Source organism: Sinocyclocheilus anshuiensis, unplaced genomic scaffold (genome assembly GCF_001515605.1).
Source record: "Sinocyclocheilus anshuiensis isolate Anshui unplaced genomic scaffold, SAMN03320099.WGS_v1.1 scaffold1830, whole genome shotgun sequence".
Classification (NCBI taxonomy): domain Eukaryota; kingdom Metazoa; phylum Chordata; class Actinopteri; order Cypriniformes; family Cyprinidae; genus Sinocyclocheilus; species Sinocyclocheilus anshuiensis.
The window spans coordinates 693,986-706,028 of NW_015546014.1; the positions used below are offsets into that span (position 1 = coordinate 693,986).

Here is a 12,043-nt window from a genome sequence, read left to right on the forward strand (position 1 = left end):
ACATAGTAGTTTTACAGTTCGCTTTACAGACCTAGAAATTATGGCTGTGTGCAGAATGGAATTACTTACTAATGTGAATCAGAATGTGTCGTGCAACAATAAGTAATAGTATGCTACGCTGTTGTCACAAAACTTCATTTCGCGCATGCTTAATACAGCAAGTAGCACTGAGCTTTCATCCTAGTAATACAAAAAAGTTATTTTGCATTTCTTTGTTTATCAAATGAAAATGTCTTAAATCTTGGCCAATAATCAGGAAAGACTTTGCGGCTAATATTGTGCATTGGGTCATTTGGGTATTCTTGACGTGCATTACTATGAGTCATATGAAAGATGCTTTACTTCATAGCAGAACATACACTGTGGATATTTTCCAGTATGTATATATCATCCTGGCAGAGAAACACAGAACCGCTGGGATTACAGATGTCTATATTTAGTGTTTTATGTACATGAATATATGCACTGAGAAAATCTGTACATGTGACACAGAGATGAGACACATTTATACACACCAGATTCACAAACTGAGATTATACACACACAAACTGACAGTGGGGAAACGCTTCAACAACGTTGACTTTCATATAGATTTAAAACACATTTTTATCACTAATAACTGTTGTCAATGACAAAAAAAAAAAAAAACAGTTAAAAAAATAAAACATTAAGAAGTATGAAATAATTTAAAAAGTCTTCTAAACCATGTTTTTAATACAGGGCAGGACAGCGGAGAGAAGGAGTCATGGAGCTACCTCTGCGATGGCTGGCGTAAAAACCAAAATGAACAAACAAATCGAACGTAGACATAAGGCAGACAAATGGTGCATGCAGTGGCTAAAAGAGAACTGCAACTCCTCCAAACTCCCATTTCCACGGCATTGAGGATGCAGTACAGGGACTCTTTGCGTAGCAACAGCGATGGCACCCCCTGAGAACAAACCTTCAGGTGCCTAAGGTAGCCTGAGAGCGCCAGACTCGACTCGACTCGGTAATGTAAACATAAATACAGAGGTTGATATCAAACTCTACAGGCAGTTCGGTAACCGCAACACATGCAGCGTTAGCATTAGCATTGTGCGCAAGTAGTCAGTCTGCAAAACTCTCCTTAGTAGAATATCACTTCGAGTTAAATAAACTTATTTTTTCTCATTATATATATAATATATTTACTTCTGTGCAGAGTCTGTGCTTCTGAGTCTCTGTCTTTTAACAGTACTTCCTTGTTTTCACCAGTTTGCTCTGGTACTTGACTGAGTGACCGCTGTGTCCCACCACATAAACATCCAGGAGATAGCTCTTTCCCGCCTCGAGGCCCGTTATGGTCTCGGTAGTGACTGCCTTCTGCAGGTTGGCGCTGTGGAAGTACTTGCAAAGCACTTTCTCAGACTTGCGACGGCTCTCTGGTCCAGCGCACTGGTTCTGCTCTCGGCGCCGATGCTCTTCGCCGTAGCTTTCGGAAACTTCACGCCTGTAAACACAGTATTTGTTGCGCTCCTGTGTGCCAAGCCAAGCCACGGTAACAGAGGAACAGGTACGCAACTTATCGAAAGCCTTGATGCGGGTATCCTCAGGTAGGGCAGGGAAAGGTTGCTTGCCTCCGGCACGTGTGCTGGCCAGTACTTTCAAGGTGGAGGCACCCTTGCGGGACCCTCTCAGACGAATCAGGTACTTGGCTTTGGGCTTTCCTCTGAGTTGGAACTGACGGACACCCTCCACATTCTGAGAGAGAACAAGCTTCCCATCACGCCGCACCTGAACTTGCACTTCATCCAGACAGGCATGGATAAAGAGCGTGACACGCTGGTGAGAGGAGACCGGGGCAAAGCGAAGGAATTTGCTGCCTTTCCTCTTAATGAAGACGTCTGTTACTTTCCCATCCTTGAGCTCCACTGTCTTCTGCTTGGCTTCTTCCTTGGTGCGGGCAAAAGTGCCAACGTACGCAGTACTCATGTTGGTGCCAGTGTTGACGGCGAACACATCAAAGTAATATTGCATGTCTGGCTTTAGATCCGTCACGGTAAAAATATTCTTGTTGCCTATGCATATCTTCTGTATGTCTGCCACTTTGGGCTTGGGGATATATGTGCGACTCATCTTGTTGCTCAGAGCTCTGTTGGTGGTGAGGGAACGATCCTTGAAATCATTCTCAGATGGGACAAAACCAAAATGAACAAAGTCAAAGGGGCTGAAATCCTGACCGGGTTTTGGAGCAATCATGAAGGAATCATCCAAGCTCATCTTGGCCTCCGCTGCGCATATGCTCTTGAAGTTGTGCTCCTTGTTAATAACCACACAGTACTGGATCGGCTGGCCCATGATGGAGCCAGTAGGAGTGGGCTTCCAGGCCAGCGTGACAGTAGTACGACCCAATGCGGTAACATCAACCCTGGGGTCGTAAGGCAGCTCTGGGTATGGCTGGTCGGACTCGGGAGTTGTGGTAGAGTAAATCTTGAAGTTGCTGTCCTTTTCGGTCGAGATGATTTCCAGCTGGTACAAGCCCGAAGGGGAGCTAGTGGAGATGAACGACTCAACGTCATTTCCTTTGTAGGTAAAGAGTTCGGTCCCCTCGTTGCCCGTGACCTGCTGTTTCTGCTGCTCTAGAGGTTCTGGCTCACCTGGGAAACAAAAGACATAGAGAGATTCACAAAATTAGACCTTGGGAAACAAGCACAGAGAATCAGAAGATGATGAGGAAATGAGTGTCCCCACAGAACAAACCACAAACATCAAAAACAAGGCCCATTCTGTGGGGGTAAAACTGTTTGGAAATGCACATTTTGAATGATGACTTGTTTAAACCACACACACACACAAGCCACATAAACTGTCGAACAAATGGATGTACACACTTAGGCTTTTTCTGAACATCAATGACTGAGATATTTAACATTAACTGCCACATAATGACGCATTTCCCTCACCACTCCAAATCCTCACATCTAGTTGTTTACTTACCGCTTCCTCCCCACACCCCGATTAACACCACTGGAAACAAGAAGCAGCAATTTCCATCTTAACGGAAAGAGCATAGTTTAATGTGTTAATCTTTATGAGGTAACAGGGAGCTACCTGCTCTGGTGGACATTAGCTACTCATCTGCTGGCGGCTGTGTTTTGTATCCAAACAACCTTGCACATCAGAGGGTGACTTTCACTTTGCCTTCCCAGGGAACTCTAAGCTACACAGAGACGCCTTGTGGCTTCGCTGTTCCTTGAGTTCCTTTCCAAGCCCTCTCCATTCAGCTGGGTGAGAAAGCATAATATTATGTTTGCCAACCAGAGAACTAAATGAACACGCGTTGCACTCAAAGACCAGCTCCCAGTGGATATATTCCGCAAACATGGGAAAAGACTTGTGTATGAGTAGTTATTTACTGTGACTGCTGTACCTCAAAAAAAGATAACAAAAATTAAAAGTGCTTCCATGTCCTTGTTTGCTTTTCATTTATAACCTAGTCCTGCAATTAACCAGAAAAGAAGTACATGAAGTATTGCACAGAAGTAGCTCAAAATGGAGTTCTCACTTATGTTTAAAAATGTCAACTTCGTCTCGGATGTGTCTCCTGAAATTCTTTAAGGGAAATAAAATTACACAATTGTTGATAAACTAAGTATTTATGTAGCTTAAACAGTAGAGCAAGGCGCTGGCAAGACCAAGGTCATGGGCTCGATTCCCATTGAATGCAAGGACTGATAGAAACAGAGGTTGTAAGGGGGTCAATATCACCATAGAGTGCCTTTCAACCCTCAAAATACTCAAAAATGTTGGTTTTAATTTCCCATTCGCTTTATGTCATATCATAAATAGTAGACACTCAAGTACTATAGAAACATATTAGCTGAGCTCCCACACATTTTTTTTAAATAATTATGGGCCATTATTCGAAGCATAAACCATAAGATATGTCCACCCTGTCGTGGATATATTACTGTTAAATTCGTTTTCATTGCAAAATGAAGATGCAAATTATATTTTCTGAAAGGTATGATGGCCCTTTCCTAAACAGGGTTATTAAAAAAATAATATAATAATAATAATATAATTATATTCTCAAACACATTGACATAACCTCCCCCAAAAGGTATGATGTCCCTTTCCTAAACAGGGTTATTAAAAAAATTATATAATAATAATAAATATTATTCATTTTAGTTTTTAGCAATTTTAACTACAAATGAATGGCCGACAGGGTGGACATTTTGAGTTTCAATTAGCATATTAGCTTACAACAAACTGTTACTAGCTAAATATTTAGTCTGGTTGTTGAAGAGAATTTGGTATATTTAAACTTACATATTTTGAAAATACTGTATTCTAATCACTTCTGGCATATTTTATGCCGACAGGGTGGACATGTTAAGCTTTGGCAAAGCAAGTAAGCAAACTCATACAAAGAAAATTTTTAAATTGGAAAGTCACCGACAAATTTCACCTCAGCCGTTGAAATTCCCGCCACTGAAGAGACAAAAAATCTGTTGTCACTAGTGTTGATGTCACTAAAGGGGCGGATTCCCCAATACGACAGGGTGGACAACCATTCTCAACTCTTATTTTTTATTAAATAAAAATATAGTTTTTATTACCAAATGATCAATACACTCAAATTGAGTCTAAACTCTAAGGTACTGGTGTCTTTATCAAAGCAGGAGACCTAAAGATCCTGTAAAATGGTATATTGGTGGTTTCAAAAAAACAGACACTGACTAAAAGCCACAAAACTCCAGTTTTCATTCATTCACTTCAAGTTTTAATTTGCTTTCCGTTTGATCCCATTGCTGTCTTGAAACAAATGAAATCTTGAAGAGATTTCATTTGAAATGTTCTTTCCTAAGGTCCAGTCCCACCAGAGTAAGTGTGTATATGTGTGTTTGAATTATTGCAACTGTGAATGACTGAATGCATATGTGAGCAAGGAAATTAGTCTGAAGGTGGATATCATCAACTGTGACTGATTTGTCTTTTAGGATCTCCCAATCACAGCCAAGTCACGCCGTAGCAGGACAATCATTACACGGTGTGTAAAAAAAAATCTAAAACCCAACTGTACAGCGAAATTGTGAATTTACAGTGAATTATGGGGGTCTCTGCATTTCATCAGCCAGGACAGCCATATTGGGCCACAGACTAAGAGAGGAAGGAGGAAACCCAATGCCTGGGAGTCATTATGGCACAAAAAGTCAGAGATGATCAGAGAAGCTTGACGTCTCGCAGGGAGACACTCGTGTCTTCATGTAAGCTCACACATGGACATGTTCTACGCATACAGTACGCTTCTGACACAGCAGCTTCTGCCCCGTTTCGGTCCTATACATTGGGTTTCACAGACACGTGGAACTAAAACCCACTGTGCTGCTCCATGTGTATGGAGTGAAATACAAGGGTGTTTTGTGGAACTTTATTGATTTATTTTTTAGAATACTGTCCAGATGGAAAAAGAGAGATGCAGAGAGAGGGTGATGGGAAAAGAAATTTGAAAAAATACCAGGAGGGAGGGCAAAAGAGGAGGGAGTACTGCTAAAAGGGAGAACAAGAGTACAAGCAAGAATTTTGCTTTGAAGACGAACGCCGGTCACAACCTTTTTTTTGCTTACAGTTGATGGGAACAGTGGGAGGAATTCTATGGCTGTGTGATTGAAAGCATGTCTAGGTCACATTTCACTGCAAAATCTTTCCATTTCGGGGTCATGTTCTTGACAGGTTTTGTGAGATTCACCCTTATATATCCCTATACAAGATGCACTCCATTTTACTCTTTTTCAGTCTTGCTTTCAGGCTTTTACGTCTGCAGACATTCAGATGCAGTCCATCAGCACACCAAGTGTGCTTACACTGGGCCCAAATTCACACTTCACAAATACACACTGATGCACTTGAACAGGGCTAATGATTGACCACAGTGGAAAATACTGACCCACACTGGACACGCTCCACAGTACTTCACAGAAAACACATATTTACCTTTTTCAAATAAAACTAGAGTTATTTTTGCATGAAACTTTCCAAGGGGGGCATCTGTAGGACATTCATTTTAACTTTTGGTTAAATCAATTTGTTGTCTATTCCCTACATAGGCAACATCCTAACTGAAACTGAACCTTATAATGCAAACAGTGCTTCTCCTAAAAAACAGCATATACTGGTTAGGTATGTTTTGAAGCGTGGCTGCTGGTTTGAGCTGGTTTAAGCTGGTCCTTAGCTGGTCAGGAGTTGGTTTAAGCTGGTCCTTAGCTGGTCATGTGCTGGTCCTAAGCAACTAGCTCCTGCTCAGAACTAGCTTAGGACCAGCACATGACATGACCAGCTTAAACCAGCTCAAACCAGCAGCCATGCTTTAAAACATACCTATTTTTGTATATAGTGCATATAGTGATGTTTATTTGCTTACCCCCAGGGCATCCAACATGTAGGTGACTTTGTTTCTTCAGTAGAACACAAACGAAGATTTTTATATTTTTTTTAACAGGGCTGGCAAGCCATGTTGTTATAGATTAAAATTTAGTATAATTTAGGCCTATTAGATATTTCTCTTGTATAATTAGCCTCATCTTTTGTCTCAGTGCTTTAACAGGTAACTACATTTTAGGACGACCTTAACATTCCGAGCTTAAATTGCTGCCTATGAAGGCTGCTCACTAGGTTTTGGAACAGAACCAAAATATTCCCAATAATTTTTATGCTATCATTTCTTTAATCCTTTCAATTCATTTTACATTTTAGTCAAAAATTAGAAAAGAATTCTCAATCCTCTAGGATCAAAATGATTCTTAATTTAAGAATGACTTCCTTCCTAATCAAGTTTAATCCTTTGGAGATAAATGGAAAGAGATACCACTGTCTACTTTAATCATTAAAGGGATAGTTCACCCAAAAATGAAAATGTGATGTTTATTTGCTTACTTTCATTTTTGGGTGAACTATCCCTTTAAGTTGTATTCAATAGCTATGGGAGATGTTCTCTTGTTCCACAGATCTAAGATCAGGTTTTCTAATAATAGTTTAGAACGTTTACATGGAAAACAAGTCTTAAATTACTGCAGAGTTGCAACATTGATCGGGAGATTTAATTCGGATACCTGATCCTTCCCCGCTGCGGTCCTCTGGGAGCTCCTGCAACGTCAATCTCCATTCAAGAGGAGCATCGCAAGGTGTCAGCGTCACCAACAGAGGAGTGTTGTCTTCCTCCACCACAAAATAGTACCTGCAAGAGCGAGGAAAGTTAGCATGCGCTGCAAAAATGACAACAACATAGAAATTACACAGGAAATTAAACCTGACTCATTGTATGTTGTATAGCAAATGTGCTCTTTGCTTGGACTGAATCGCATTTGATGACTGTGTGAAACTAGCCATCTGCAGGCAATTATATTTTTAGGTCTTTTTAGATAAACACATGCACTTTGTTAGCATACACTTATATAGAAGGTTACATAACAAGTTGTATAACAATACTTTCCACATTCGTGCCTGAAAAAAAGTGCAGGTCCCTAAGTATAAGACTGCTATTTTAGCAAGGTTATGCATAATGGTGTTGCTAATTTAGCCCGCCTGACTGCCGTCATGTTTCGTCTTTAAAAGTACTTGAGATATATTAAAGCACGTCCCAAGACACAATATACTGAAATTAGAACTAGCTGGCCTTTCGGAGACCGCTACCGAATTAGGACCATATTCCCCAAACACAGCGCTGTTACATTAGCCTTGCTGTCTCAACACATTTCCGCTAGCTTTGTTAGCGTTTTTAGCACTGTGTTGCCGCTGAATTAGCATACTTTTGACAATGCGTTGCACATGAGAGATGTCTTATAAAAGGCACACCAAACACAGCTGGTGTATTTTAGCTGTAACCTCTTTCTAATACTATATTGAAATATTAGCTTACTACTTAGTGCAAGCATAGACTGAATACTGCCTACTATTTATTTAAAAAATAGTGTGTGAAACAGAAAGCATCATGTGTTTATATACAATTCATTTAAAATTAGTTACATCACCACTTTACGGATGAATTATATCCATACAGAGGAATTCTATGTGAATTTTTATTTGGAAAGACTGAAATAGTATTACTTTTAAATGTACTCTAATAAATTGTGTTTTATTTACAACTTTGAAAAAAAAATGTTTACATTGCATTTCAACTCTTATCGCAGGTTGTAACTATTTTACACTCTGACCAATTGGTGGTTAATTTGAATTAGTTTTTCATTTTTACTACTTTATTTATTTATTTATAAATGTATTTATTTATTTTCATGAGATCTTACGTGCTAAAGATTAGGTTTAGTGGTGAATCGTCACACTTTTTCTAAAAAAAAAAAAAAAAACATACAAATTTATACAAAATCATCCTGTAAAATAGTAATGTTTTCTCATTAGACTGGGTCGGTCCATTTACAGGAAATAAAACCTTTTAAACTGTAATGTAATATATAAAACATTTAATACATATAAAACAATCTTAAAAGTTAAAATGTCTTAGCTCTTGATTTTTTTTAAAAAGTTACAAATCATGGTTGAAATTACTTCCAGATTATTCATCACACTGGAAAAAGAAGGTCAAATTAAGCACATTGCATTGTGGGATATAGCGCAGTGTGCTCTGTTGTATACTGCATATTTTGATAAATGTGTTTAGATATTGCATTAAATATTTACTGTATATATACAGTATATACATCTAAATTAGTATAAGTAGCATGATACTGTGTTATTCCAAACAGTCTGAGCTTTTAATCAGACCTTCTGTTAGCAGTAACACCTTTCAACTCCACATTCTGTAAAATAATTATGACAGATGTATGCTAGACTTCAGTGTAATCAGCTATATTTGAGAACACTGCAGTTCATTAGCAGGACACGACATTGACAGAATCACTGGAGTGGACATCAAACGGGAAACGGGGAGATCCGTTGTTACTATAAAGCGTTTTAAATTGCGAATAGCTCAGCCTGCGACCATCTGTGGTATGTATGTGATTAATTCATGCAGGATCCTCAGCTAAAATAACCCTGTAGCCTTTTGCTAAGACCTCGCATGTGGTGCAGTTTGACAGACGTGGTGATGAACACGGTTGATATTCGTCCATTTGAGTGCACCTGCTACTCAAAACAATGCTTCATCAAACACACACACAGCATCTCATTCATAATGCATGTCTCGCACTCATCTGATGCATTATAGCTATAATAGATCCCATATTTCTTCTTCCCTCACACAAAGACACTTCCACAAATGCACATGATTATAACCCTCCCGTCCCAGGATGTTCAAACTTAAAAATTAGTTTACATGAAGGAAAATTGAAAAACATGAAACACGTATTCTGCAATTTAACACAGAAGATCGTAAATATATAGGTGAAGCAAGCAATTTCTGAACCACTATCTCCACCAAAAAGAACCAAATAGCCAAATCAAATTTTAAAATAAATTTAGAATATAAAAGAAAATTAAAAGATAAAAGAAAATGAAACGTTTAACTTTCTGAATATAGACTTTTTATTTATTTATTTATTTATTCATTCATTCATTCATTCATTCATTCATTCAGGTTTGTGTTAATATATACTAGTTTTGATTGAATTTATATAACTACAAATATGTGTATGTTTGTGTGATGTATGATCCCACCTTTTCGGTGTATCTCTGAACAGGTATCCACTGATCTCGGCTCCATCTGGCAAGACAGAAGAGTCATGAAACAGAGCTTTATCCCTGATCTGCATCTGAAAGAGGCCTTCATCACGCGTGGGCAGTTTCTGTCCCATCACCCCCAAGACCAGCAACACCAAGCCATAACATCCACACATCCACGTCATCCTAGAGAGAGGAGAATGTGATTTCATTCTTAAAAACCTGATGAAATGCTTTCATGAGCACTGTCTTCTTTCCTTTATTCTTTCACACCAACTATATTAGTCCACATCAAAGCATAATAATGTTCTGTTTCTTAAAAGCACACACACTGCGGTTATTGGGTGGATTCTTATTGACTGCCAATGTTTTTATAATTTATCGACTGGAAAAAAAATAATTCTGGAAGTATTTCCAATGATCTTGTATATTGTTATAGTTCTGGTTTGGACTTGACTATTCTCATAGAATCTGAATGATTATTAAAACGGTATTATTTATAGTTCTCGTTATAGTCTCTAGACGTGTTGGGGGAGGGGCATAGAAGAAAGCATTTGATTGGACAAAAATCTGTTTAGTGCAAGATGAGTAATCAATATTTGTGCCAAAGGAGAAAACTAAATACGCTGAAAGCGAATTTTGGAGTGCACTAATCATGTAGATGACCTTAGTTGAAAAGCTGGTTTAAAGCTGAAGAATCAATACATCAAGTTAAGGACAGTTAAACCATCAGTAGAAGTTAATGACTGTTTAAAAGCTCTAATGGAGGACAGTTAAATCCTTCCATGATGTCCTTATTCTAATCTAAAAGAACAGCAAATTCATCTCAACATTTAGCTAAATGACTGGGTTGCACCATCACGCTACAACAAACAAACCAAACTACAGGAGATTTGGGATGAAGAGTTCAAATTAATGTCCTCACTGACCACCTTTGAAGTTCTGCTGCTTTTTAAACTCAAGGGGCGGCACAGCTGGGGTAAAAGACGGGTATGCGGCGGTTGATACTGCACGCAAACAACATTCAGCAACTCATGAGAACATCCAGGCACTCAGAGACACTCACAGATGCACACATCTGCTCACTGAAGACACACACACTCTCTCACTAATCACCGTTTGAATGCCCGTGTAGAGTGTCCGAGCTCACAGTACAAAAATATCCATGTCGTGTTGGTGTTAAACACCTGCTTGTAACTATTCACAGATTTTCTTTCTCACTGATCTGCTGCATCTGTCCTGCGCAATTTGTATTTCATTTTGAAGTGAATGACAAATAGTATATTTTTATTATTATTATTATTACTTTGGTTAACATTATGAAAATGAGCCTTTAGAGCAGATATTAAACAATAGACAAATTACTGTTCAAAAGTCTGAGGTCGATAAGACTTTGTAATATGTTTGAAAGAAGTTTCTTCTTCACTCACCAAAGCTCTTTTATTTGATCAAAAATACAGTAAAAAAACTGTAAAAATGTGAAATACTATTGCAATTTAAAATATCTGTTTTCTATGTGAATATATGTTAAAATGTCATTTATTGCTGTGATCAAAGCTGAATTTTCAGCATCATTGATCATCATTAAAAAAAAAAAATCTTCATATTTTTCTGGATTTTTTTCAGGATTCTTTAACGAACTGAAAGTTTAAAAGAACATTGTTTATTTGAAATAGAGATCTTTTGTAACATACATATCTTTACTGTAATTAAAAAAAAAACAAAAAGCTCAGACTCAGTCTGGTCACATGTAGGCCTGGTTTCACAGACAGGGCTTAGACTAAACCAGGATTAGGCCATAGTTCAATTAGGACATTTAAGTAATTTTTATAAATGTGCCTTAGAAAAGAAACATTACTGGTGTGCATTTTGAGACAAAATAAAGTCACTGATATATTTTAAGATCAGTCAGAGCAAGTTTCTTTCAGTTAAAACACCTCAGACTTAGATTTTAGTCTGGGGTTAGGCTTAAGCCTTGTCTGTGAAACCGGGGGATAGTGTTTAACTATGTTAGGCTGTGCTTAACTGGCTTTCATTGTTCTGGAGTGGGTAAGACCGCACAGATGTGTTAGATTGAGCTGGACTAAGTTTATGTATGCTGCTCTGAATTAGACTGTGATGAGACCGCTTAGGAAAAAGCTGAACTTGGTTCATCTGTGCTGGTCTGAGTCTGGCTGTGTTGGGCTACCCTCTAGGCTGGATTTGGCTTTGCAGGGATCACATGATATCCTCTTTCTATTGATTTGGTGCCATTGATTGGAGCTGAAGGCAAAGCCCAAACCCCTGATATAATCAGGCTAATGATGGCAGATTAGAACGATACTCCACTGTCATTAACAGCAAGTGAGTGCTTGTCCTCTTAATGACCTATCCAGTAATCCCCCCCCCCCCCCCCCCTCCCCTTTTT

At 38.6% G+C, this 12,043-nt stretch overlaps 1 protein-coding gene across 1 annotated transcript in view; it reads right to left on the reverse strand.

Moving 5' to 3' along the window:
- Positions 1-1,194: 1,194 nt before the first annotated feature.
- The window catches only part of ndnf (neuron-derived neurotrophic factor), an 18,260-nt gene continuing 7,411 nt past the window's right edge, over positions 1,195-12,043 (reverse strand). Inside the window, exons 2-4 of the mRNA XM_016499540.1 lie at positions 9,634-9,822; positions 7,077-7,201; positions 1,195-2,618 (exon numbers count right to left, since the gene is read on the reverse strand). Of these exons, the coding sequence (XP_016355026.1) occupies positions 1,210-2,618; positions 7,077-7,201; positions 9,634-9,821 (1,722 nt within the window). The 5' untranslated portion in view covers position 9,822 and the 3' untranslated portion in view covers positions 1,195-1,209. The remainder of the gene's footprint in view (positions 2,619-7,076; positions 7,202-9,633; positions 9,823-12,043) is intronic.